The 27,245-nt window shown below is 61.1% G+C and overlaps 1 protein-coding gene across 1 annotated transcript; it reads right to left on the bottom strand.

The window, feature by feature from the left end:
• Positions 1-10: 10 nt before the first annotated feature.
• On the bottom strand, positions 11-25,887 carry TEX264 (testis expressed 264, ER-phagy receptor; the record flags this gene model as incomplete). Its single annotated transcript, XM_080695642.1, has 4 exons — positions 25,600-25,887; positions 16,330-16,551; positions 3,262-3,430; positions 11-294 (listed from the first exon to the last, which is right to left on the bottom strand). Exons 1-4 carry the CDS (start codon positions 25,858-25,860, stop codon positions 11-13), a joined length of 936 nt encoding a protein of 311 aa, XP_080551768.1. The 5' UTR covers positions 25,861-25,887.
• Positions 25,888-27,245: the final 1,358 nt, after the last annotated feature.

The following is a 27,245-nucleotide window of genomic DNA, read 5'->3' on the forward strand; positions in this document are numbered from 1 at the left end:
GCGCCTTGGGTCACTCCTCACCCTTCTCAGGGGCACTCGGCTCCCCAAGTGGCCCCAGGGCCTTGGCCTCAGGACCCAGTCGAGGCTCCCCCAGGGGCCCCTCGCCCTCCAGCTCCAGCTCCTCGAAGGAGGAGCCGCTGGCCCCTGACTCGCTGTAGCTGTGCTCGCTGTGGCCGTCGCCATCGTCCCAGCCTCGGCTGCTGGCCCCAGGGGACAGTGTGGTGGCTGACGCCTCCCGGCTTCCATGGCCGACCTCCAGGCTCACAGAACTCCCGTCGCTCACTGAGTCGCCTCCTGTGGCCAGAACAAGGAGTGCAGGTTAGCCAGGTCTGACACAAGCCCCCACCCGCCTCCAGGGAGAGGGCAGAGCTCTGCACAAGCTCTCCGCTGAGCACACACCCCATCACCCCATCGTGACTAATCCAGGCCCCCAGGCCCCCGAGGCCCATTCCCGCTGCCCTCTGCCCTGCCCGGGGTTGCACGAGGGCCAAGGGAGCAAACGGGGGGAGGGGAGCGGGAGCAGCTGGCTGTGCACTTTGCTACTGAGCCTGAATTAGCCTCAGCTTCCTGCACTCCCACAAAGCCACTGTCCCCCACCCCCACACCCATTAAGGGCCACTCAGCCCCCAGGGTGAGCAGCTCAGGGAAGAACAAAGATACCAGTGTCCCTCCACCCCTCATGTCAGGCTCGGAGTGTCCAGAGCCAGCCACAGAACATTGCCACGAGGACCAAAGATGGACCAGGAGGCCCGCCCCCAGCCCCCACGTAGCCCCAAGGAGCAGCTGGGTCCCAGAGTCAGGCTGCATCCCCACGGGAGGAGGAGTGCGTGTCACCAGGATGGAGAAGTCCTGACACAGTGCTCACCCAGCTGCAGGGAAGGAGGGTGCTGGGGAGAAGCACCCTAAGGCCTTCCTCCCCTCTCCAGGGGGGCCCCACCCCCCCAACCACTGGCTCGGGCAGCAAGGGGGCTGGGAGAGCACCTCCGCCGGAGCCTGGGGGGCCCACCAGTGCCGAGCTGGGCGATGGCCTATGCCCTCCCAACCGCTCCTGCACTCGCAGTGCCCCCAGGCAGGCGGCCCTTCGTCTGGCAGCAGCCCCTCACATCACCTCCCAGAAGGAAGGCACTGGATGCGGCTGTGAGACGGAGTAACAGACCCAGGCCCTCTGTGTGCAGGGCCGGGCTGGAGAAGGCCGGCAAGCCCGCCTGTGTGGGAAGCTCAACTTCCGCCTCCACGAGACGGAGCCCTGAGCCAACCCCAACTGGGACTGCCGGGCATTCGGAGGGACTGAGCCATCCCTGAGCCTCGGCCGGAGCCCAGGGTGAGGGTATTTGGAGGCTGCTCCCCAAATCCACTTGTCCCCAAGGAACACTCTGGGGCCTCCTGGCACAGGTGAGGAGGGCCCCAGAGCCGGCCTGGGACAGGGCCGTGCCCTGAACCATGGTGGTTCCCTCTGATGCTGGGCAGGACTCCAGCCCCCCACTCATTCCTAGTGACACTCCGTGCCGCCGGAGCTGCAGGCCCAAGAGGCACGAGGAGTGTACAGCTTCTGTCCGGCCCCGTTTCTGTCAAGTTCTGTCTGTCCCCCCATCTGATGGCTCTCTTGAGACCTGGGGGTACAGGGACCTGTCCACGCCCAGCCAGCTGTGTCCTCTCTCGCGCGTCTGGACAGGAAGTGAGGGGAGGAAAGAGGCCAAGGTGCCTCCTGCCCAGGGCTCGGCATGCTGGGATGAAGACGGCCCAGGGAACACGTGGACACTTCAGACGATGGGGCTGGAGGCAGGGAGCAGCGGCCCCGCAGCTCCATGGTCTGCGCGGGCGGAGGTCCCGTGTCCTGAGCCTGCGTCCTGAGCCTGGGGAGAGGCTGCCAGGCGAGGCTGGGCAGCACCCGAACCCCGAGGGTCTGGGAAGGGGAGTAAAGCGGCCACCTTCACCTCAAACCCTCTCTTCGTCTGCCCACAGCCAGTGCAAGGAGATCAAATATTCATCGCCTCTGGAGCTAAATAATACATCAATGTAATAACAGGCTCAAGGCAGCTAGCTAATCACCCCCTTCACCTCCAGCCCAGGATGGGCCGCAGCAGGGGGCAGGCGGGGACGGCCGAGCACTGGGTGGCCAGGCACCACGCGCCCACCCCATGCTGCGGTCTAAGTGGCGTGCACCTGGCAGCGAACACCCGGAGGCGCCGGGTGCCAGGACAGGCCTGTCAGAGGTGGGCAGACCCCTCAGTTCCCGCACCAGGGAGTGGGCGGGCAGGCTGTGGAGGGCAGGCCAGGCCCGGGGGCGGGGAGCTGTGGCTGCAGCCAGCTGGAGCAGTGCCAGGCATCCTTAACACCCCTGGCTGGCAGTGCTGGGGAGGGAGGGGAGTGGGCGGGTGGGCCAGGAGGGGGCGCCAAGCAGAGGAAGGTTGCAGGGAGGTCAAGGTACCCCTCCTCTTATCCTGGGGGCTGCCTGGGCCGCTGACCTTGTGCTGTGCCCTGTGGCCACGGTAGGGGCACTGAGGAGCGTCTGCCGGGCACTGCAGGCAGAAGGGAGCAATACCCCATGGAGGTAATTAAGTGGCAGATGAAGTTAACTGCGTTGGACACAAGCCCCTAGGGAGCGGAGGCTGCCTCCCAGCACCCTCCCGCCCAGCCCCTGTCACGGTCTCCCTGGGACGACCTTGGCCGTGGCCGACTGGATGGACAGAAAGTCTTCGTCCTGCTCCTCGCAGTCTGGACTCGCTTCTAGAAGTCACAGACCTCCAGAGTGACGGAGGCTCCTCCAGACACCGAGGCCTGGCCCCTGGGACAGCATGAGATGTTACCAGCAGCCCCTCTTGCCCCATCACCAAGGGGATGGCGGGGCGTGGGCTGGGTGCAGGCGCTGTGGCTGTCAGCAGGTGTGTGGGCCGGCTGTGGTCGAGGGGCAGGGAGAAAGATGATGGCTGCGGGGGACCGGAGGACACCTGTTCCCCTCCTCACCTTGCAGAGCCACCACCTGCCTTCCTGATGAGCCCCACCCAAGCGACTCCTTCCCTGGAGGCCTGAGCCTCCCACAAGCAGCCAGCTGCCTGGGATCTGGGTGTCCACGTTGCCGATCTCTGTGGACCTGCGCACCTGGACAGGCACCTCTGCACGTGGTCCTGGGGCAGGCACATCTCCCTCTTGCCTCTGCCAAACACAGCCTTCCACCCGCAGAGGGAAGAGCTCCCCCACTGTGCCCTGGACATCCAGAAGAGGGGCCTCGGGCAGGACCACCCGCTCCCCCGCCCTCCATACCTGTGCCGTCCACCTGGGCAGCGCTGGCCTCTGCCAGCCCCCGGTATTTTCGCTCTGTCTCCTTCACCTCGGGCACATAGAAGTCTCCTTGCCGTGCCAGCGGGCACATGAAGTAGATCTGGTCTTGTTGGTAGATCTCCAGCCGAGGGTGGGCACACAGCTTCCGCTCCTAGCCGGAGAGTTGCACAAGTGGAATAAACCCCACAGGGCCCCTCACTTACCTGTCCCTGGGTGACCCAGGAACTGTCTATTGCCTATTCCTTCCTGGGGGGCCGGGGCCAATTGGGCCTCTCATGCCTGCTCTGCCACGTCCCAAGAGGGAGACGCCTGCAGACCTCCCCAGAGCAGGGCCCTGCGCTCTAGGGTTCCAGGTCTGAGGACCCACGAGTCCTTAGGACGATACCCAAGGGCAGGTACTAAAAACCTCCAAGCCTGGTGTTGCTATCGCTGTGCATGTGTCTGGGACCGAAAGGCTGCTCCTGTGTCGTCACGAGGCATAACACTAGACCACCCAGCAGAGAGACCCCACGAGCTCGGCAGGCGGCTAGGCCAGGCTCTGGGCTGTCACACTATCCATCCCACAAGCCCCTGGCCTGACCTTTCCCGTCCTGGGCACCGCTGACTGACCCAGAGATATCAAGAGAGGCTAGAGTCCCTGCCCTGAGGCCTCCAGCCCAGCCTGCAGACAAGCTGCCTCAGGCCTGCATCCTCTCCCATCCCTGGCTACGTCTGTGTCGACCCTGAGACTTGAGGGTGGTTTCCATGCCTCCCTGGCCCTGGGCCCCGGGCTTCAGCCAAGGGGGAAGAGGCAGGCCCTGAGCTGAACAGGCAGGCAGAGCACATGGGTCTGGCACCGAACGTTGCCCAATGGGCTTAGGACTCGGCTTCCAGGACCCCAAGTTCTGACAGGCACTGCACTGGACTCTGCCTGGATGCAGACCCCAATGTCCTCCATCCCCTAGTGCAGGGCGGGCAGCAGGCGGCGACAGGAGAGCGGCCTGAGGCTGGCAGGACAATCGGAAGAGGGGCCAGGCGTCTCTCGCTCCCCGCGCTGGAGCGCAATTACCACCAAGATGACTGCGAGGCCCCGCTCTGTCACCGCTCTGCCGCCAACCTTCACAACACGGCTATTTATAGCACTTTCTGGCTCTTGCCACGGCTCTGAAATGAGCCTTCCACTTAATGGTAATGAGAGACTTATCGCCCGGCGGGAAGAAGCCACTCCAGGCCTCCACTTGTCCAAGGTTTGAAGAACTGTCCAACTTGGAAAGGGGTGAGAGTGCCTGGAGGGAGGGGAAAGAGGTGTGCCTGGAGATGTCTCCAGCAGGGACCCGCAGTGCCAGCTGCGAGCCCAGGAGCCACATGGGGGTGCATGGCCTGGCCCAGGTCAGTTGCAGCTCCGCCTAACTCCTCAGTGACCCGGACGAAGCCTTTCATTCTGCCTCATGTGCCCAGACTCTCCAGCCTGCTGCCCCCAAGGTCAGTAGAGGAGAATCACCAGTGTTAACAGCATAAGTCCAATCTTTCTAAAATGCCAACCTGGCTGCTGTCTGGCCTTCTCATCTCCTGATTTCAGGCCCTGACTCCTGGCATCGTCTGCTTTGTCTCTGAGGCTGCCTTTGTTACTCCCCACTCCATGCCCACCGCAGCCTGGCCTTCAGGAAGCAGAAGTCCCAGGCCCTCTGGGCCAGCAGGTGGGCACCGGCGCCTGCCAAACTCACTTGGCAAACTGGGCCAGGTTGACAAGGTCAGTCAAGGAGCCCCAAGGCAGGTCCAGGTCCTTCCCCGATGACCAGAGGAGAGAAAAGGTCCTCAGGTCCGGTCAGCCTGGCCTCCACCATCACCCGCATGCTCTGGGCATTCAAAGGGCCCACAGGACAGCAGCCAGGTGACCACCAGCCACCTCACAAACTACAGAGCTGGCTCGCAGTGCTCCGGAGGCCAACGCCGTGTCAACCTCAGGTTCCAGGGACAATGGGAACCCACCCTACCCATGCCCAGTCAATACACAGGCTACCTTCTAGCTCCCTGCTGGAGAAGCTCAGCCGTAATAAAAATAAGAGGGAACCAGGCTCTTTCCACCCTCTCTTCCAGGCTGGGCATCGGGGTGGGCAGCACCCTGTGCCACCTGCTCTGCCAGCCCCCTCGTTGGCAGGCAGGAGGCAGCTCTGTGGCTGCTCTGCGCATCTGCCTCCTCCGGAGAGCCCCGCTCTGAAGTTGCCTGGCTGTGGACAGCCCTGTTGCCATGGAAACTGCATCCTCCATCCTTGCCGTCGCCTTCATCTCAAAGCCATCGGGGAGAACAGAGGAACGGGGGAGACAGAGGATGGAGAGAAAACTGTGGCCCCACTACACAACCTTCCTTCTCTGCTTGTCCCTCCCTCCTCACAGCCTCCTACACAGGGAGCACCAGCTGCCCAGGCCTGCTTCAAACCCAAAAGAACACAGCCTGGTCCCACCCTGTGCCATCAGAGGACCCCCTGGCCCTCAGTACTGGAGGAAAGCTTGGAGCTAATTAAAATCCCACTGACTGCTCAACCCCAGAGCATCACAACATACATCGGTACTGTCAAAATTCAGACTCAGAGCCAGGTGTGGTGCTGCGTGCTTGTATTCCCAGTACTTGGGAGGCAGAAATAGAGGGGTTGTGGGTTCAAAGCCAGCCTCAGCAACACAGCGACACTCTCAGAAACCTAGTGAGACCCTGATTCCAAATAAAGAAATAAAACTGAGCTGGGGGCATAGCTTGGAGGTAGAATGCCTCTAGGTTCAACTGATTAAAAAAAAATCCAGACTCAAGGCAGAGAAGGAGCAGGAAGGTAAAGAGTCCACCTCGACCCCAGCCCACAGGCAGGGCAGGGCTGCAGCTGCCACATCTCCGCTCATGCCCTGCCCACTAGCCGGAATCGGTCCAGTAAGGGGTCCATGTGCCCTGTCCCTGAGTGGTCAGGCAGAGCGGACGAGCCCTTTCCCTCCAGCCGGGGCAGTCCCTGGGGAGGAGAGGGTGGCCGCGGGCAGGCTCTCCGGTCCTTACTGCACGGCAGGGGTGAGGGCCCGGGTGGCATTTCCATGAGACAGTAAATATTGGAAAACCATCGGAGGAAGGCAAGGCCAGCTGCCTCTGGCTCAGCCAGCCCCGGGGTGCCCTTGGAGAGCAGGCTGCCAATGGCCAAGGACGCCAGCTCAAGGCCACACAGGGCTGCAACTTCGAGGGAAAGGCGTCCTCCCAGCCCTGGCACGGCCCCTTCTCCACAGCCCGGATGGCCAGAGGCAAGTGGAAACATGGCCAGGACGGGGACCTGACAGGCCAGACTACTCACAGCCCACCACGCTCTCTCCACGGTAGGGCAGACAGATACACACGCCGCAGCCCTTTCCACCTAACAAGAAGTCCGCGAACACACCAAGCTTCCACCGCAAATGCTAGAAAGCACACTGAGGCTTCACAGCCCCTCAGATCCACGTGCAGGCCTTCCCTCCCTCCCGTCACCAGGCCACCCACACCAACGCCCGCTGCCCACCCAGCAGGCAGCCAGCCGAGGGCAAGAGCATCGCGCCACCTCGAGAGGCTGCACAGTGCCCTGCCCGGGCTGCTGGGGGAGCACCGCACGCTGCCAGCCGCAGCCCCAGCGCATCTCCAGGGCACCCAGAGGGAAGGCCAGGCTGGTGTGCTGGTGAGGTCTCCCCACAGTGCCTCCCTAAGGTCTCCCTGAATTCAGGAGAGGGAGAGAAGAGGTAGGAGAGAGGATGAGCTCCAGACATCAGCCTGCGCCCTGGCTTCAGGCAAGGGCCTGGAGCAATGCAGGAGAGGAGAATCAGGCTCACGCAGAGGCCGAGGGCGGACCCCACTCTCAGGCTGCCGAGGAAGTGGGTCTGCTTGAGGCTGGATGAAAATGTCTAAAAGGAGGCGGCCATGGGTGCAGGCCACGAAATGGTCACACGTGTCCCACTTGAGCTTCCAGCCTAGGGAGCTACCTGAGCATCCTGCCCTATCCCGGTCCCTGACCTCCTGCCTCACTGGAGGCAGAGGCCTTGGGCCTCCCTGTTCACCCGTGCCGCCCAGCCGCACCCCCGCCTGTGCCAGGCGGGACAGCGAGGCGGCCAGGCAGCCCGCAAGCAGCTGCTGCACCACCCGAGTGGGGGCATCGCCTTGCTGAGTGAAGTGACGCAGACTCCTCTTTAATTACAGACTCTGACGTGCACACGCCTGCACACAGCGGGCCCGCAAGCGGGGGCTCAAGGCCCCGAGGCCCCAGGCAGCCGGTCTGGGTGCCATGTGCAGAGTGCCTGGGGGAGGCACAGCGGGAGCCGGTGGCTGCAGTGTAGTATGGTGCTATTATTCTGCCCAGCTTCCCTCTTCCTGGCCCCCACCCCCCAGGTCTCCCACAGCCTCTGGCCTAGAACCTCTGGGGCACCCTGAGGCCAGAGGGCAGAGCCTCCTCCCTCCCCCACAGCAGGAAGGCCCAAAGCTCTGAGAAGACAGGGAAAGGAGATCCGGGGAGTGCCAGGGAGGGGAGAGAGGGCAGGAATGGCAAGTCACCAGCTCAGCCAGGCCCAGCAGCCGGCCACTGGCCAGCTTCCCTCCGGCCCTCAATTTTCCCAACTTTGAAATAAAAAGATTAGAACAGATGATCTCAAAAGAAATGAGTACTTGGAAGACATGACCAAAACACCATTATTTAAAGGTAAGACAAGTACATGCTGGGCAAACCTAAAAAGAATCGATGATGGGACCACCGTAACAGTGAGGCCGCACAGTTACCCGAAGCGCGGCCCGCTTTCCTGTGCCGCCAGCCAATTAGAAAATATGATGCTGATAATCCTAGTTCTTGGGAGTGGAGACAGGACCGCAGGTTCACAGCAGCCTCAGCTGCTGAGCGAGGCCCATTCAACATTAAAAATAAACATGGGCTGAGGATGTAGCTCAGAGGAAGAACACCCTGGGTTCAATCTCCAGCACCACAAATAAAAACAAATGACAGATCAGAAGGACTGGGGTACAAAAAATAAAACTCCCTGGGTTCAATCCCCAATCTCCCTCTCCCTCTCTCTCTCTCTTCCTACCTATCTCTCTCTCTTCCCCTCTTCTCTCTCTCTCTCTCTCTCTCTCTCTCTCTCTCTCTCTCTCTCACACACACACACACACACACACAAATATATATATATATATATATATATATATATATATATATATGAAGAAATCAAGGTCCTTGTGGGGCGGTCTTGTCCAGGGCCAGTCTGGGAACCCCTAAAGGCCAGGAATGGCAAAGGGGCCAGGCAGCGCACGGGGCCAGCCCTGGAGGGCCTGAGGGAGGTGCAGGGGTGCAGGGAGGGGCAGAGGCGGCACCGTGCCTGGCACCCAGCCCGGCACCCAGCCCGCTGTGCCTGCAGCTGCTGCCGCCTCAGCCTCAAGACTTTTCATTTTCACCTCCAAGCCGGCAGCTCACCACACAATTCACACCTCTGCTCAGCTCCCAGCTGCTCGGCCCTGGCTTCCCGGGGGCTCACGGAGGGGCCTGGCAAACATCAGGGTGGGCTGGGACTCCCAGGAGCAGAGAAAGGCCGCGTTCCTCTCTGTGGGCACATGCGACGCAGGCCCTCATGCACCCCAGTGCCCAGGCCTGCAGCCACTCCCGGCCTCTCCTTTCCCAAGAACAGATGATGCATGTGCCCTGCGACCTCAGCCCTGCTGGCCCTGGTGGGCTGGGGGCTGAGCCGGAGCTCAGGCTGGGTCAGCCCCAGGACTTGCCGCTCTGCCTTCCTAACTGGCTCCTGCATCCCCTCCCCCAGGCTCACAGCCCACCCCTCTCAAGTCCACAGCTCCCTGTGGCCTCTGAGCAGTCAAGGACCTTGAGCCCTGTCCGGCTCACAAAGGGACGAAAACACCGCTGACTGATCGTCCAGCAGCAGGAAGGCTGCTCAATGAGATGGGGCCATGACCAAGCACCTGGGCTCAGTGGGGACTGCGAGAGGGAGGGTGGAATGGAGACGGGATGGAGGGGGAGGGGAGAAGGCCTCACACTGCCCCTCCTCCACCCTTCAGGGAAAAGCCTCCATCTTGAAGCTTTGGGTTTCCCAGCTGCATAACCACAGCTCACCTTTCCTTTCTGAGGGTTCTGTTAAGGGCAGAGGTGTTTGGGTCCAGGGGCAAGCTCCCCTTCAGGACCCGTCCCTCCCCACTACTGAATCCCAAGCTTTGTGGAGAAGAGCAACAGAATTCTCCCCTGGTGAGGCCCATCTGCCAAGGCAGGTGGCTACCTCTGGACCAGTGATGGCCCAGCCCCACAGTACCATCCAGACAAGCGCAGCCCCCAGGGTCCCGCAGGACTGCCAAGCTACAATATCCGAGCTGGTATTCTGAGACTGGTGGCTCCCACGCCACCCCAGCAAAGGCTGGCTTTGTGCTTTCAGTCCTGGAGGCGGGGAGGCGGGAGGGGTGAAGCCAGCGAGGCAGGGGAGCAGGCTCTAGTGCCCAGGCCCAGGGAGCAGCCTGGCCTCCTGTGCCCTCCTCGGCCCCAGAAGCGGCTCCCCAGGGGCTCGGAAGGGGCGGTCTTGGCTTGGGCATGGCGTGTGAGAGTCCCTGCTCCTCTCAGCTAACTTCGATTCCTCTCACTCCAAGTTTGGGCAGGCCTCTGGCTCTCCTCCAGCTCTGCTCTCAGTGCTCTGCTGGGAGGCCCAGACTAGACTCTCACTTCTCTGCTCAGACACACGCGTGGCTGCCTAGCATCTGCAGGCCAGTCTCTAGGACCTAAACTGACCTGGCCTCCCACCAGGCTCGGTCCAGGAGACCACAGGAGTTGCTGTGCCTCTCAATGACTCCAGCCAGCCCTCCCTCTCTCCCTCCCTCCCTCCAGCACGGCTAAGCTCAGGCTAAGCTCTGGCAGGTGAGCTGGCCCAGAGACCCAGGGAGGGAAGCCTGGGAGCCCCGTGGAAGATGACACGCAGCCCAACAAGCCACCTTCACTGAGTGCCTGCTGGGCCCACAGGTGGACAGACAGCGGCCTCAGCCTCCAACTCCGACGGCCAGGGCCGCAGACAAGGATGCTGGGCCCTGAACTCATCCCGGGCTTACCCAGAATCCATAACGAGTCCCTTCCCACTTGCGGGCAGGGTAGAGTGGCTGAAGGCACGCAGCTGGGAGAGCCAGGCTGGGTCCACTGCTGCTTCACCGCCTGACCCGGGGATCTGCCTTTCTTCCCATTGCCGGGCAATGGGATGCTGGCTTTGATTAGGACCCCACCTCCTCGATGGACCTTACGCCCAGAGCAGTGCTGCACAGAGGGCTGGGGGTGGCTGCGGCGGCGGCGCTGAGGTACAGGGGCTCCCCTGGCGTTTTCTTTTTTGTAGTACTTTTTTTTGGTACTGGGGATGGAACCCAGGGGCATTCTACTTCTGACCTACACCCCCAGCCCTATTTCTTGGTCTTTTTATTTTTGAAACAGGGTCTCACTGAGTTGCAGAGGGCCTCACTAAGTAGCTGAGGCTGTCCACAAACTGCGGTCCTCCGGTCTCAGCCTCCCGAATGCTGGGATGACGAGTGCGCCCACCAGCCTGGCTTTGTGGTACCTTTTTGTAGTATGCTACACGCCCGGCCCTTTTTCTTTTGGAAGAGTCTTGTGCAGCTGCTGAGCTGGCTTCACGCCTGTGGTGCTCCTGTCTAGGAGTACAGGCTTGCTCACTCTTCCATGTGAAGATAAAACCTGGGGCTCTCCCACATCAGCCAGGGAAAGAGAGGACCACAGATTTCAAATTCAGCGTTCCACCGTAGCATGGGCTCACCCCAGCCTGACTCCCTTGGCTGGCTGAGGATGCTGGGAGGGTCATGAGCCATGGGCAGAGCCCAGATGGAGCCTGGGTGGGCAGAGTGCAGTGGGCAGGCTCACCTCTGCAGGCATCCTTCTGGGGCCCCCACCCCTCAGTGCCCAGTACTGATCCATGGCACCACCCACTGTCACCCATCTCCGCCCCAAAGAGACTCCAAGCTCCAATCGGAGCAAGCCCACACCCCAGCCTGAGCAAGGCGGGCCCGGCGCCTCCTGGATCCACTCGTGGTGGGCAGCTGCCCACCGGTGGACCTCTCAGGCCAGAGGTTTGCGAGCCAGCTGAGCCTCAGGAGCCCTCTCCCAGACAGCAGCTCAAGACGTCGTCTGGGTGCAGGACCTGGGGCCGCTCCTGCAGTGGGAGCAGGCGAGGCTCTGGGGCAGCCCCTACCCAGGCTGCCAACCACAAGGCCGCTCTGCACAGCAGTCTGAGAACTATGGCTGGCATCCCCTCCCTAAGTCCCTGGTACACCATCCCAGCCAAACCCACTGCCCCAGAGCTCGGCCACCAAGGTCCCCCTCACAGGCACACCGCATCCCTTTGGCAAATCCTCTAGCAAGCTCTCTCCAGTTGTACAGAGACAGGGCCAGGTCTGACCTCCGGCACGCCTCCCCAGCCAGCTGGCCAGCCGCCACCCGAGCCACGCTCTGTCTTCCCAAACCTGGGAGACGAGGGGTCCTTGTGCTGACAAGGGCCCTCTCCCAAGAACACCCGGAAATCAGAGACCCTGGAGCTCCTGGATTACGGAGAAGATTCTAGACTCTGCTGGGTGGGGAATCGAGCATGGGAGCTCAGCTGGGCCTGCCCAACACTCACGACGACTCTCTACCAATGGCTACAGACAGCCATGAGCCAGGTGTCATGCTAGGGACCTTCCACACACAGTCCTACGCATGGGCTCCCCGATTTCACTCTCAGTCAGGGCCTGCTGCATGTACTTGGAGCCCTCCCCGGACACTCGTGGAGACTGGTGCCGCCGTCCTGGGGCTGCACGCCTAATACTTGGGAGGCCAAGATAGGATCGCAGGTTCACAGCCAGCCTCAGCAACTTCGTGAGACCCCATTCCAAACAAACAAAAATAGGGCTGGGGTGTAGGTCAGAGGTAGAATGTCCCTGGGTTCAGTCACTAGTCACACACACACACACACACACACACACACACACACACACACACACACCTGTAATCCCAGAGGCCCGAGGGGCTGAGGCAGTTTAAGGCAAGCCGGGGTAACTTAGAGACAGACCCTCAGCAACTCAATGAGACTCTGCTTCAAAATAAAAATAAAAGCCAGGCATGGTGGTGCATGCCTATAATCCTACCACTTGGGAGGATCGCAGGTTCAAGGCCAGCTTTGGTAACTTAGTGAGACCCTGTTTCAATACAATAAATAAAAGAGAGCTGGGGGTGTGGCTTAGAGGTAGAATGCCCTGGGTTCAATCTCCAGTACCAAAAAAAAGGGAGGAGGAAGAGGGAAAGAACTAAAAAGGCTGGGGATGTCGTTCAGTGGTAGAATACCCCTGAGTTCAATCCCCAGTACTACAGAAAAGAAACAAAACCAGCGGTGCACCCTGAGGGCCTGTCTGTTACCTGGCTCACAGCTGGGCCCTGTCTCTTTGGCAGCCTCGCACCTTCAAGGAAGCCTCCTGCAGCTGCCGGAGGAGGCCCGTCCTGGGACTCAGGAGTGACCTGCCCAGGAGGCCACCTCCCTGGACGCCACTGGGGCATCTGACCAGGCAGTGATGGTCACACAGTATCCAAAGACCTCTCACGCTGCTCCAGCGTGCTGGGCCTGGGGCTCCTGCAGCTCAGCCCCCCAAGGGAGAAAGGCTGGCCAAAGGCAGAGGCAGCCACACACGCCACAGATGAGATCCAGCCTTCCCTTCCAGAGAAGGGCCTGGAAAACGCTGCCCTTCAGGCTCCTCAGTGACCCCCAGGCCCCTCGCCGTCTGTCCCATGAGACCAACCCTGCCCCCGGCTCTGCGCAGCTGCGACAACGGCGGGCCAGCAGCTGCTCTCACCTCCCCCACGTGCCACCCACTCACCCGCCTCTCACCCCGGCCTCTGGGGAGCCAGGGAGGCTGGGGCCCTCCCTCCTCCTGGCAGCAGGGCTCCCAGCCTCCCTCGTCTCTTCAACAGAATGCTGATGGCTGCTGTCATTCCATCTGAAGAACCTTCACAGCAGACCCGGCTCCAGAGAGAAAGGGGTGAGTGTGTGTGTGTGCGCGCGCGTGTGTGTGCACACACATGTGCCAGCTTGCACAGTCAAAGGCAGCCAGCTCGGCGCTGGGAGTCAGAAGTGCCCAGAGTCTCATTAGCGGCTTTTCTCTGACCACAGGGCAGTGGGGGACGAGGCAGGGGTGGGAGCTGCCTTACGCTCTGTTGCTCTGTTCTGTCTCCTAGGCTGAGAACAGGGCCACCCCCTGTGGGCCGCAGGCTGCTGCTGGCAAACAGAGCCAGCCCCTTCCTCACCTCTCAACTGAGCCGCTGCGGCCAGCCGCCCCCACTGAGCACGGAGCCGCCCGTTCCTCCCTCCACCTCCCAGCAGCCTGGTCCCGGCCACCGCTAGGGCAGCCCGCACTCTGCCCAGACCCGCCACAGGCCGACAGGCTCTGCAGGGTGGGAGGAGGGAGGAAGGGTTTTCATCAAAGGGGTGACGTCAAAAGCAGCCGACTTGTGAAGCCGTCAGAGGCCGGGAAATTTGGACAAAGGTGGCTAAAAATAAATCCCGAAGCCAGAAAAAGGCTTTGGTGTTGAGCTGCTCGCCACCACGCCGCATGCGCCCAGCTCTGAGGCTGGAGCCCAGGAAACCTTCCCGGTGCCCCCCGAGCCGCCCACAGGCTGAGGGTGGGGCTCTGGTGACACCTGAGGAGGTGCGAGGGCAGGGCACACACTGAGCAAGCTGGACCCGTGCTACCTTCCTGCCTGCACCGCCACCCGCTTCCCCACTTCCAGTTCCACCCCAGGCCTGGCAAGCACGCCCTCCCAGCACCCTGGGGCCACCAGCCCTCCATCCTCACCAGGCCCTACCCTGCCACCACCACAGCACACCACGAGGGCCCTGCTGCCAGGCCGCCCACCACCAGGCTGCGGAGCTGGGCTCACGTCTGCCTGCCCCTGCTCTGCCCAGCTGCCAGCCGACACCTCCTCACCCAGCCTGTCGGACCCATTTCTTTTTTGTGTGTTTTTGCAGTACTGGGGATGGAACCCGGGGTTATTCTGCCTCTGAGCTACACCCTCAGTCCTACTTTTTATTCTTTATTTTGAAACAGGGTCTCACTGAGTTGCCAAAGGCCTCACTAAGTAGCTGAAGCCGGCCTCGAACCTGTGATCCTCCTGTCTCAGCCTCCTAAGTGCTGGACTAGAAGTGCGCATCACCACGCCCGGCTGTCTGACCCATTTCTATCACCAAAGCCCTGCACCACTGTTCTGGAGAACAAGTGGAAAGTTCTCCCAATCCACAGAGCTCCTACACTGGTCTCTGACCCTGACCGTGCCCTCTGCACAGGCCCTGCCACGGCGGCTATCCACTGCCCACTCGGCCCTCCGGGGACAGGAGCCTCAGGACGACCTTCCCAGAAAACGCCATCAAGAGGCTGAGGTCCCCACGCGTACTCCCCAGCCCAGGCCTCGACTCCAGGCTCCAGACACTCGGCTGCCCCCACCCACCCAGGTATCTAGTGACCCAAGACCAGGCCCTCCCTCAACTCTGTCCTCTCAGTGAAACGCACGCTCTGCACTTGCCTACCCGCCAGGCCAAAAGGAAGCAGAGCTCGGTGCGCCCCTCCCACCTCCTCCAACAGGCAGCCTACCAAGCCCATCAGTGCCACTACTCCACAATGGGTTCTCAGAGCCAGGCGTGGTGGCACACACTTCTAATCCCAGGACTTGGGAGACTGAGACAGGAGGATCGCGGTTCAAGGGCAGCCTCAGCTACTAAGTGAGGCTCTCTGCAACTTAATGAGACCCTGTTTCAAAATAAAGAATAAAAAATTAGGCTGGAGAGGCCGGGCATGATGGCGCACGCTTGTAACCCCCGCTTGGGAGGCGGAGACGGGTGGATCGCGCAGGTTCAAAGCCAGCTGCCCTAGCTTAAGAGACCCTGTTTCCAAATAAAAAAGTATAAAAACAGGTCTGGGAGTGTAGCCCAGAGGTAGAAGGGCTTCCAGGAACCCAGTACCACCAAAAAAATGGGCTGGAAGTGTAGCTCAGAGGTAGAATACCCCTGGGTTCGATGCCCAGTTCCATACACACAAAAAAAGAACTTATCTTTGTCATCTTCCCTATGAAGTACCCATTTCATACACTCAGCACAGACACTCAATACACAAATCAAACGAGTGAGTAAGGCTGGGCCCGGTGGTGCACGCCTGTAATCCCAGTCCTTGGGAGGCTAAAACAGGCGCATGCCTGTAATCCCAGTCCTTGGGAGGTTGAGACAGGTGCACACCTGTAATCCCAGTCCTTGGGAGGCTGAGACAGGTGCACACCTGTAATCCCAGTCCTTGGGAGGCTGAGACAGGACGATTGTAGATTTGTAGCCAGCTTCAGCAACTTAATGAGACTGTTTCCAAATAAAATATAAAATAGTGCTGGGGTGTAGCTCAAAAGTAGAATGCCCTGGGTTCTATCTCCAGCACAACAACAGAACAAGAATGGATAAGCATTCACCTCCAAGCACAAACTGGGGTCATTTCTCTAGCACCCAAACTTTGAGAACACTTGGAGGAGTGGCTGTACACAGGGCACACTCTGGAGAACCCTGTGAAACCTCCCGCTGCTGGCTTCCCTCCCCTGCAGGCAGGCTGGGCAGGGCCTGCACTGCTTCCCCAGCCCTGGGCTCAGGAAGCAGGAGCTGAGGCCACAGAGGCAGGGAAGGCAGCACTCGGGACCTCGGGTGCCCAGCCTTACTCAGCAGGCTCCAGCGGACAGGCCAGGGACAGCGCAGCCTGTCCAGCGTCTGTGTCTGGAGTGCAGGATGAGCACCAGACATGTCTCAGCCACACCGGAGCCAACCTGGGCTGGCCAGGTCTCCACACAAGCTCCTGGGAAACACACTGGCTTCTACAGGTCTGAGCATCTGAAAGAGATGCCAACGGCCTCGCCCGTCTTCCTATCCCCAGGCACCTGCTCTGCCAGAGCCCGGGGCGGCTCTCCCCAGCCCACCTCTCTCCCTATCCTGACAGTCCTCCCCATCCCACCCAGGGGGCCCGCTGCCATGCCCCCGTCCCCACCAGCTGTGTCTCACCTTGATGTAGGTGTCCAGAGCGGGATGGACTCTGCGAGTGGCCAGCCAGATAGACAGTGGGGTGGCGTAAGGGAAGGCGGCTGTCACCGCATGGCTGGGCGCCGGGAAGGAGAATACTTTGAAGCCAAATTTCTGGTAGAGACGGACGAGCTCCGGGGAGGGCGAGTCCTCGCCTTCGCTCAGGATGCTGCCCACGGCGCAGCGGCACTTCTCAGAGGCCACCTGCGGAGGCAAAGCAGGGCTCAGAGCTGGGCAGGGAAGGAGGCCTCGGGCTCCCTGCCCCTGGGAAGGCACCCGCTTCAATAGGCCACACTGCCAGACGCCAGGACTGAGCGGCTATCGTCCTGCAGAAACCCACCCGAGGCCCACTTGAGCACCCTGCTGCAGGACTCCCGCCCACCCTTCATTTATTCCTTCCAAAGCACGCCTGGTGTCATGGTGAGGAACTAGATTTGGCCTCTGTCCCCGGAGACCTGGGAAGGAGAGACCACCCTCCATACCGGCCCACCGAGGGGCTCCCAACTGCTGAGGTGACCTCTGGTCAGCCCTGGCCACCAGGGTCTGGATGACCACAAGCAGAGCTCCCGAGGTCTGGGCCCAGCACAGCCCAAGCGGCGCTGGAGTACTGGGGGAGCGTGCTCCTCCACAGGCACCGAGCAGGGGAAGGCCAGGTGGGCACCTGTCTGATGGCAGAGGGGCTGCAGAAAGCGCTGGTCAGGAAGTGGGCTCACACTGGATCCGGGCAGAGCACAGTTAGGAGCAGATTCTTCTGAGGCCCGCGGTCGGCCAGCTGCCGTCACCAGGGCCTCCGGGGCTCTCCACCTCTGCCTCCCAGGGGCTTGTCCCGCTTCGCAAGGCCCTCCGTGGCCGCGGCCAGGCTGTGGCTCCTGCAGGTCGCTCGGCTGGTGCCAGCACACCCCACCTGGCTCCTCTGTCTCCTTCTCTGCTCCCAGAGGCCCCCGCCAGCTGGGGCTCTTGCGCGAGCCTCTGCTAGGACCGGCCGCGGCCTCTCCTCCAGCCCTAGCCGCGGTGTCTCGTCTCCCCTCTCCTCTTTCCCCGGCTGCCTTCCTGCCCTGTCAGTCTCTACCAGCCTCCAGACTGGCCGCGGCTGGCTATGCCTGGATCCAGCACAGTTGCACAGATCCGGAGCGCTCAGTTCTGGGGTTCCCTCCATCTGAAGGCTCTTCTCACCCCAGGCTCCACTGGCCCCTAAATCCCAGTGGGTCAGTGCTCCCTCCACCTCTGGCCTCCTCAGCCCACCTGCCCACCTCTGTGGAGCCGTTCCTCTCTGCCTCTGCCTTTCAAGCCGGGCACAATGCCCTGGAGCCCGCTCAGCCTGCGCTGCCTCCTCTGCCCTGGTCACCCCGTCCTGCCTCGGATCCAAGCTCTGGCCCGGCCTGCGAGCAGACCCTAGGGTCACCCAGCTCTCTGTGGCTCTGGTGCCCTTGATCCTCTGGTGCTGGGCCTGGCGCGGAGTTTTGGAGGCAGACAATGCGGTACAGTAGTCAGAACCACCCTAGAGGTGGTAGAGAGAGGCCACCCAGGTGCGAGTCCTGAGTCCTGTGCTCCTAGCCACGGGTCCTGGATATTTTCCTGTAGATGGTCGCTTAGAGCCCTCACCAGGGCTCAGCCTGGAGCCGGCGCTCCCCAGGCACTCTGCTCTGCAACTGTTGTTGATTATTAGCAGCGACTCCCAACCCCAGCCACTGCCCCTTGGCCTAAAATGCCCACACACCCTCGCCTCTGAACACCCTTCAGGCTGCAAGGCTCCCCCCTTGGACAGCCTTTCAGGGCAGCTTGGAGGTGCTGTAGCCTTGCCTAATACACCCCCTTCCCAATATTTTTCTGTAAACTCTCTTGCCCAAATCATACATGCAGTACAGTAACATACTTGGCGGGAGAAGCCCCATCAGCTGATAGACGCAGGCAGGAGACGGATGCAGTACCACCTCTTGCCTCTAGGTGGCACACCTGCCCCGCTCACACCCAAGTCTTACAAGCCGCCAGACAGGCAGGGGTTTCAACAGATCTCCACCAGGGCCAAGGATTAGCGCCAGTCATAACACCTTTTTTTTTTTTTTTTTTTTTTTTTTGCCACACTGGGGATGGAACCCAGGGGCATTCTATCTGAGCTCTACCCCCAGCCCTATTTTTTATTCCTGTGGGGAGGGGTACTGGGGGTGGAACCCAAGGGCATTCTACCTCCAGGCTACACCTCCAGGCCTATTTTTTTTTTTTTTATGGTACTGGGGATGGGACCCTGAGGCTTTCTACCTCTGGGCTATACTCCCAGACTTTTTTTTTTTTCTATTTTATTTGGAAACAGGGTCTCACTAAGTTGCTGAAAGCCTCACTAAGTAGCTGAGGCTGGCTTCGAACCCGTGCAATCCTCCTGTCTCAGCCTCCCAAGCACGGGGATTACAAGCGTGCGCCACCACGCCTGGCCAGGCCTATTTTTTTTTTTTAATTCTTTATTCTGAAACAGGGTCTCACTGAGTTGCAAAGGGCCTCACTAAGTAGCTGAGGCTGTCTGCGAACCACAATCCTCCTGTCTCAGCCACCCAAATGCTGGGATTACAAGCCTGTGCCACCACACCCAGCTTAATGCCACCTATTTGCATGTCCCTGACTCTTAACAACTTGGGCTGTAAAAAAGAAACACCCAATATGGACTACACAGAGGTGTGGGTGGAAGGTCACTTGATCCTTCCTCTACCGGCCTGCCCTGGTTTGGGCCCCACGGTCTTTTCTGGAGTCACTTCAGCACCCCTCCAGGAAATCCCAGCTCACCATCTTGTCAGTCTCCCAAAGACACTAGAACACACTAGAACTCACCTCCCAATCTTCCGAGGCCCCAGCAGAGCCCAGATGGGCAGGCACGCACTGAGTACATCCGTGGCAGAGGGCGGTACCAGTGCAGGCTCCAGCCCAGCCACCGCCCAGCCTCCTCTCCAGCCAGACCCCCCTGCACACCCACATGGAACTATTTGCAGCCAAATATGCCACGTCCTCCCCTGCTTCCCGCCTTTGGGCTAGCTACTTCCTGTCTGAAATGCCCTCTTCACCCTATTTCAGAGCTCCTGCTGCCTGGGACACTCCTGTCCATCCCGCAAGACTCAGCTCAACACCCCCGCCCCACACAAGCCATTTGCTCCCACCGAGCTGCCCCACTTCTCTGATCCCAAACACCCAGCAAAGAGGCAGGTCTAGGCTGCAGGGGAATGAGGCCTCCCTATCTCCACCACGAGGCCCGGAGGCAGAAAGGCCCAGGATGCGCAGGCACAGGAAGTTCTGAGGGCACCATCAGCAATGGCACATCTGCACACAGACGCACCTTCACACCCTATAGCGTGATCGAGCCTCCTCTCCTCCCACACAGAGAAAGAGATGGGCACCTCGACCATGAGGTGAGGAAGCCACTGAGCAGCACGCCCGGGATCCCGGAGCGCGTGGGCACAGGGGATCCAGCTCCACAGGTGAGGACACCTCTCACACCCGCTCAGCAAGCCCCCACCTGCCAGGCAGCCCCATGCCAAGCTGGAGCTGGGAAACAGCCTAAGAGCAGGACAGAGGAGGAGACAGGATGGGTCCTAAGGTAACCCAGGGAGTGACGAGGACGGTCCACACCAGGAGGAGGCTTCCTTGGCCTCCCAAGACCTCCAAGAGAATGCCCACTAAGGTTGTCAAGAGCCCAGCAGGTACGGGATCCTGATGGCTAGAGACCATCACCTTGGTCCAACACAACACTCTCACCTGCACCTACACCTAGGATAAAGGCCTGAGCCTAACCTGCCTACTCCCTTTCCGGCCCACATCAGCCTTTTTCCTGGATACCTGTGCCCAGAAAAGAGCCGGACCTGAGCCACACCAGCCAGGAACCACCCCAGGGAGACGGGGCAGCAACCAGACCCATTACTGCCTCTGGGTAAATGAAAGCCAACCCAGGATGTGCCCCAAAGCAAAAACACCAGGAAAGAGGAGTGTGCTAGGCCAGGGCATCTCCTTCGATGCGGAGATGATGATGTCTCACAAAGCCCCCGCATTGTGAGACAGACAGTCTGCCTGGAACCCGAAGCTTCTGGGTATGATTTGGCCCTGCGGCTGGCGCCTAAGACCCTTGTGGATGCCTCCAGAACCGTGATGGCCCCGTGCATAAGGCCAGAGTGAGGAGAGCCACGGCACATCCCTGCCGGCCAAGACCTCATGGAGTCTAAGAGGACAAGACTGCTAAGTTCCAGATCCCGGGAAGATACATGGTGTCAGCTGACCCCGATCAAACTACTGGGTGCAGTAGAAATGGCCGGCCCCAGGCCCACCTGAACGGCCAGGAAGGGCACCCAGAGGGATGTGCTGCTCCCTCCCAGGACAGCCACACAACCCGGGGCTGCTCTGCTGGGGTGAGGCCGGGAGCAGAGGAGGAGACAGGATGGGTCCTAACCCTGTGCGGGGCCCCGGACAGAGGCTCGACCCGGACCTTGCTTCCCATCCTGGTGTCGCCCAAGGCGCAGGCAGCAGGCGCCAGCCAGGATGGGCTGATGCAGCCAGCCAGGCCAGCAGCCGGGACTCGTACACCCAGGCTTGGAGGGAGGGAGGGGTCGCAAAACAAGGCCCCTCGGCGGGGGCTTCCTGAGAGTTCCCACCTCCATTCTTTCTCACGCCCAGGGCCCCTTGACAGCTGGCACCTGCCAAGACCTCACCACTGTGGCCTGCCACATGTTGGCTTATCAGATCCAAGGTGCTGTCATCCACCCTGTCCCTGAAGTCCAGGACTCAGAGCGAGGCAGCGCTGGCGTAAAATCGGCTGCACCCACCCACTGCCACTCGGGAGCTGGCCTTCCCCGCGCTGCCCCTCACGGCCCGGCAGGGCACGCGGAGGCAGTGCTCCTACAAGAACAGGCTGGGTGCCACGGGACTGTGCACCTACTAGGGGCCAGCTATGGGGCTTCTCCTCACTGTTTAGCCCCCTAGAACACCCTGGGCTGAGGGTACAGCTCAGTAGAGGCCCCTGGTTCAGCCCCCAGAACCTCCCAAAACAAGCAAGCATACAGCTCTGAGGCAGGATCCTTTCTCCCCGTTGACAGGTAGGAAAGGTCAAGCAGTGGTGGCCCCAACCCAGGAGGGGACTGAGGCCCTCTCCTCTCACGCCTCCCCGCACGGTCTGCCCAGGGCCACACTGGGGCACAGAGGGCCAACTTCTCAGACCTGCCTGCCCCACAGCAAACCCGCTGCAGGGCAAAGGCAGGGCAAGGGGGTGCCAGCCTGCGCCACCTCCCCACTTCCCAGACTCCAGGGAGGGCAGGGGGCCATGGGGGTCAAGGGAGAAGTCTCACCTGGCTCAGGCCTCAACTCTCAGTGGACTAAGGGGAAGGGGGGCTTCAGTGGCAGCCTAAAGCCCAGGGTCACCGGTCCCCTACCCACTCTGCCTGGGGTGCGCAGCCTCTCTGCTGGGTGGTAAACTTGACAACAGACCCTTGCTGCCCCTCCCTCTTCCTGCTGCAGCCAGGCTCCCACAAGGGCAAACAGGCAGGTTGCTTAAGCCCCAACAGGCGTGGAGGTGGCAGGTGGCGGCGGCAGAGGGTGGGGCAGGAGACGGAGGGTCAGGCTGGTAGACAGGCAGACCCTGGGCACGGCGACAGCTGCCCAGCCACCGAGGCCTGTCCCCAGCCAGAGCTGGCCAGAACAAAGGGAGGTGCGCACGGTCCTCCAGCCCCACCCTTCCCGCCGACCCCAAAGGCTCCTGAGGGTGCGGGCCCAGAAGGGGCAGCTAAAGGCAACTTCCAAACCCCCAGCACCCACCTCAGAAGTGGGGTCGAAGATGGGTCCAGTTCTCCAGCTTCCCTTCCCCAGCTGTGCAAAGGCGGTGGGCACGGCTGTACGTGTGTGGTGTGGCATGTCCGTGCCCACCTACACCTGGCCCTAGACTCTGACACTAACCCCTCCAAGGGGCACGGCCCATGAACGCTGGACAGTGCAGGAGAGGGCCCGGAGCCACACCCAGGGCCTACTTATGGACCCTCCCGCCGCCTTCTCCTTCCCACCTCAGCCTTGCCAAGGCCTGGGGTAGAGGGGGCTTCCTCCTGCCTCACAGAAGCTACCTGCCCGGACCTCGCATCCCCTCCCCTCCCAGGGCTCCTGCACAGGGCCTGAGCTCAGCCGCCTCCGAGGTCCTGCCTGCCTTGGTGGCACCTCGCTGTGCCACTGCCTGGGTGGCCTTCGTCTGGCCTGAGGGACCAGCCTCCCCTGCCTGCTCAGATGGGCACGGGCCTCAGGAGGAAGCTGAGCTGTCAGCCACACCTCCTGAGGGTGGGCAGACCCTAACCTCATTCCTGCTGAAGGCCGCACATCCTCCCCGCCCACCGGAGCACTTCCTGACTGGCTGGGGAGGAGCGAGGAGCGGAGGTGGGCCCCAGGCAGGGCAGCCTGAGCCTGGTCTTTCCTGGAGAACAAGAACCTGCAGGGCCCCCTGCTGGCCTGACAGCAGCAGCAGCAGCCAGGAAGCCGCTGGCTCTCAGCCTCCCTCAGAGCTGGAGGGCCCCCTCTGGCCCCTCAGTGCCCGTGGCGCCCAGTGCCCACCCCAGGGGCTGGTGCAGATCCAGCACCCCAATAACTGTCACATGAAAACAGGGAAGTGTGAAGTCAGTACCCTCCTGCTATCAGCACCCCAGCCTCCAGCGCCGGGGTCCTAGGGAGCTGACCAGGAGGCCTGGGCCTGGAGACAGAGGCCGCAACAGCCACGCTCACCCCTCTCCACGCCGTGCTTAGCTGAGGCTGCGAGTCCACCAACCTCTCCTTGTTTTGCTCAGCACCTGCTGAGGACCAGGCCCTGGGGTGACTAGCTTACCAAATCATTCACTAAACCTTGCCAGCCTGCATAGGAAGGTGTTATCCCACCAATCCAGAGGAGCCAGCGCTTGGCAAGGCCGTGGCATCACGCAGCAGCACAGCCACGGGGCAGAATCGGAACCCAGGACCGTCAGCCTCCAGGCCTGCTCTCGGGTCCCGGTCCCCCAACTGGCACCCAAGTCACCCTGGGCACTCAGACCCACGCCATGGGTCCCCTGCACCCTTGGAAGAGCTACATGGTGGGCGGCTGGGCGCAGTGGAGGATACCCCCGCCTGCCCAGCCTCCAGCCCTGACCCCAAGGTCCCTGCTGCCTGGGTCATTTCCCACCCTAGAATTGGCATCTCCAACCCAAGAGGCAACACGTTGCTCCCAGCACAGAGCCTGCAGTGTTTGGGTTAGCTCTTCTGTTGCTATGACCAAAATACCTGACAAAAGCAACTTAGAAGAGGAAAGACTTATTTGGGCTCACAGTTCTAGGGGTTCAGTCCACAGATGGCTGGCTCCAACGCACAAACATCACAGTGGCAGGGTGTGGCCGAGGAGGCCGCTCAGGGCACAGGAGAGCCAAGGGACCGCCTCCTCCAGCACACCACCTGCCCACAGCCAGTGCCCGGCAGGTCCACTCAAGTATTACTCCACCAATGGACCTACACACGGGATTGGAGCCTGGTTCATTCACGTCACCTCTGGATATTGTTGCACTGCTTCTCTGGGAGACTCCCCGCCTTCAAACCCCAACAAGCAGCAACCGCTCCTCCCTCCTCCCCACCCCACTCCCGCCCTGCTGAGGGTCTACCTGGGCCAGCTGTGAACCAGCCAGGACGGGCGGGGAGAGGGGGACACAGAGCACGCCTGCGCAGGCTGGGGGGAAGTTCCCGCAGCCCGGCGCCTGCCCCAGTGCTCCCAGATCACAGGGCCATTTTCCTTACTGTGCGACTCCGAAACGTCAGACATCTCCTCACCCCTCAGCTTGCCCGTCGCCTCTCATCCAGGCCCGGCCCGATCTCTTCAATGGTCTCCCTGCCTCACCTCCTTCCCTGAAGTTAGCTTCAGAAAATAAAGGTGGCTAGCCAGGTGTGGTGGCGCACCCTTGTAATCCCCGCACTTGGGAGGCAGAGACAGGAGGATCGCGCAGGTTCAAAGCCAGCCTCAGCTACTTAGTGAGGCTCTCAGCAACTTAGTGAGACCCCGTTTCCAAATAAAATATAAAATAGGTCTGGGAGTATAGCCGGAGGTAGGAAGCCTCTGAGTTCTACCCCCAGTACCGAAAGAAAGAAAGAAAGCAAATAAAGGTGGCAAAGGGTATCACACCCTTCCTCCCAACCGGGTGGCCCTACCCACCCCCTGGCTCAGGAGCCTTTCAGCCTCTCTCTGGTCCACCAGGCACACCTCCCTCCATCCTCACGGCCACCTTGTCCAGGTGGCCCTTAGCGGCAGAGCCAAGTCTATCGACCAGAGCAGGTCCAGCTGGAACCCAGGCTTTCTCTGAGCCTCCCCAGCACGCCCCTCCCTAAACTCATGGCTCCCACTTGGGTAGTGTTGACAGGAGCCGTCCCTGGTCTGAGCTGACACGCCAGCCACACAGAGCTCCCTGAGGCCGGGCCAGGTCCGACTCATGTGCAGAGCGTGGTACAGAGCAGGCGCTGGCACAGACGGGAGGCAGCACCCCTGTTTTCACGGAGCGCCCCAGTGAGGCCCGGCTGCCAGCAGTGGGCAGGCGGTAGGCCCTGCCAACTCACACTCTCTAGAAAAGGCCTGGGCTGTCCAGTGCTTGGACTGGTATGGCTCAGAAATGGAGGCTGCCAGCCCATCCAGCTGTGGGCAGTACCATGCCAGAATGCTCTGCATGGCAAGAGGCTACGCTGGCAAGCCTGACTCACTGTGGGCTGCAATCTAGCGAGACGCCCACGGGGTGCCGTGCGCCGGGTCAGCCGCTGAGCCCAGCAAACTGGACTTCTGGCAGCTCATCTGGCGTACTTGGCCCGCTCCCAACCGCAGCTGGAGGTACAAGGAAACGCCATGCCACTGGGTCAGGAGGCACAAGGCTGGGGAGATGGGATCCCAAGCAAGGGCTGCCCTGCCCTACAGCCAGGGAGCTGGGGAGGCCACAGAAAGAGGCACCCAGACAGCGAGCAGAACCTGAATGGCCTGTCCTGACAGCACTGGCCCCGAATGGAGATGGAAGAGGGAGGAACAGGAAGAGGAAGCAGGGAACCAGGGTCCAGGCATAAGCTCGGGGTTCAGAGCACTCAGGAGTCCGTGAACAGGGGGGCCAGACCCAGCCACGTAGAAAGCCAGGTAATGGACAGCTGGAGCGCGAGTTCAGGGTCCAGGTGGTCTGCAGGGCCAGCTCAAGACATCCCCAGCCTCCCCTCGGAGCCCCAGACTCCCCTCCCCAGCAAGCCCGACCCCACGATGCTCCTTACCGCATGGGGGTTGTCGTAGTAGACGGCGATTGAGCGCAGCCTGGGGCAGATGCTGCAACTCTCGGTGAAAAGCCGGCCAATGTCGCCATGGGGCCCCACGTGGAACTTGTAGGCCACGGTGATGTTGCGGATGGGGGGCGAGCCGGCACTCACGGTCACCGCGGCCAGCAGCCCCGAGTACCCAGCAAAGGCCAGCAGCGTGAGCAGCAGCAGCAGGGTCAGGCCCCCAATGAGGCCCAGCAGTAGGAGTAGGTCCGACATGGCGCTGGGCCCCCCTCGCGGCACCCCAAGGCAGCTGCAAAGGAGACAGAAGGGAGAGGAGGCTGGCTGCCTACTCTGACCTTGCCCACCTGCCCGCCAGCTGGTTCTGGCCCAACCGCAGCCCTGCCTTGGGTGTTCCGACCCAGGAGGGGAGGGGCCAGGAGTGTTTACACACGGAGTGACCCAGAAGGAAGGACTACAAAGGATGTCCGACCAAAGCCACAGCTTCTTTATTTCTTAATCACAGTCACCGAAGACTCAGAGTGGCAGCCCTGGTCACACCTGGGGAAACTGTGTCATAGAGGCAGCGGGGTGAGTCAGCCAGAGCCGTACTTCTGGGCCGGACGCCACGACGTCGCCTCCTGCCAGCCCAGCCTCCCCAAGCCTCATGCAGTGCCACCTTGGGCTCTGAACACCCACTAACAACAGGAAAACCCAGGTACAAAACCCCAGGGGAGACTGTGCCACAGGGAATTCCAGAGGAAACTCTCCTTTGCTAAGTATACCTGGCCATGCTGTCCAGCAAGCAGACCCATTCAGATGGGAGGAGAGACCAGAGCAAAACGGCTCCCAGGGGCAGGCCAATTCCAGCCACCAGCACTAACAAGCTCCACCCCACTGTCCCAGCCCACAGAAAAAGAGAAAGAAGTTAGTTAAGAGGAAAACGCTACCAGAAGTGGAAACACAACCGTTATTCCTAAGAGGCAGGAACACAAGAACTGGCTAGGGATCAGCAGAGAGGCCAGGGGAGCCACTCCAACAGCTTGGGGCCAGAGGCCTCCCCACTCCTACAGAGCACACTCCCTGAGGGGCTGGGAGGAGGGAGGGCAGGAGACGCATACTCAGAAGACGCTTAAAGAGGAAGGGAAGCACAGGATCCACAACTACTCAGTGAGACCCTGTTTCAAAATAAAGAATAAAAAAGGGCTGGGGGTGTAGCTCGGAGGTAGAAAGCCCCTGGGTTCCATCCCCTGTACGAATAATAGACAAGAAAGAGATACTATGGATGAGCAAGTAAGGCGGCCTAACCGAGGGGACGGGAGGGGCGGAGAGGGAAACCCATCCTGTACATTCACAGACATCAAAGCCATCGCTGAGCCAAACAGAGAAGGGAGGCGGGGAAGGAAACGGGGTTGGAAGCGGGGAAGGGCTGAGTGATGTGTGCGTGTGTGCCTCTACCATCCTGTACTCCACTAAGCTGTATGACTATAAGCCAGGCGTGGTGGCGCACGCTTGTCATCCCAGCATTCGGGAGGCTGAGGACAGGAGGATCTCTGTTCGAGGACAGCCTTAGCTACTTAGTGAGGCCCTCTGCAACTCAGTGAGACCCTGTTTCAAAATAAAGAATAAAAAATAGGGCAGGGGGTGTAGCTCAGAGTAGAATG

This window comes from Muscardinus avellanarius, assembly GCF_963383645.1.
Source record: "Muscardinus avellanarius genome assembly, chromosome: 5".
Lineage (NCBI taxonomy): Eukaryota > Metazoa > Chordata > Mammalia > Rodentia > Gliridae > Muscardinus > Muscardinus avellanarius.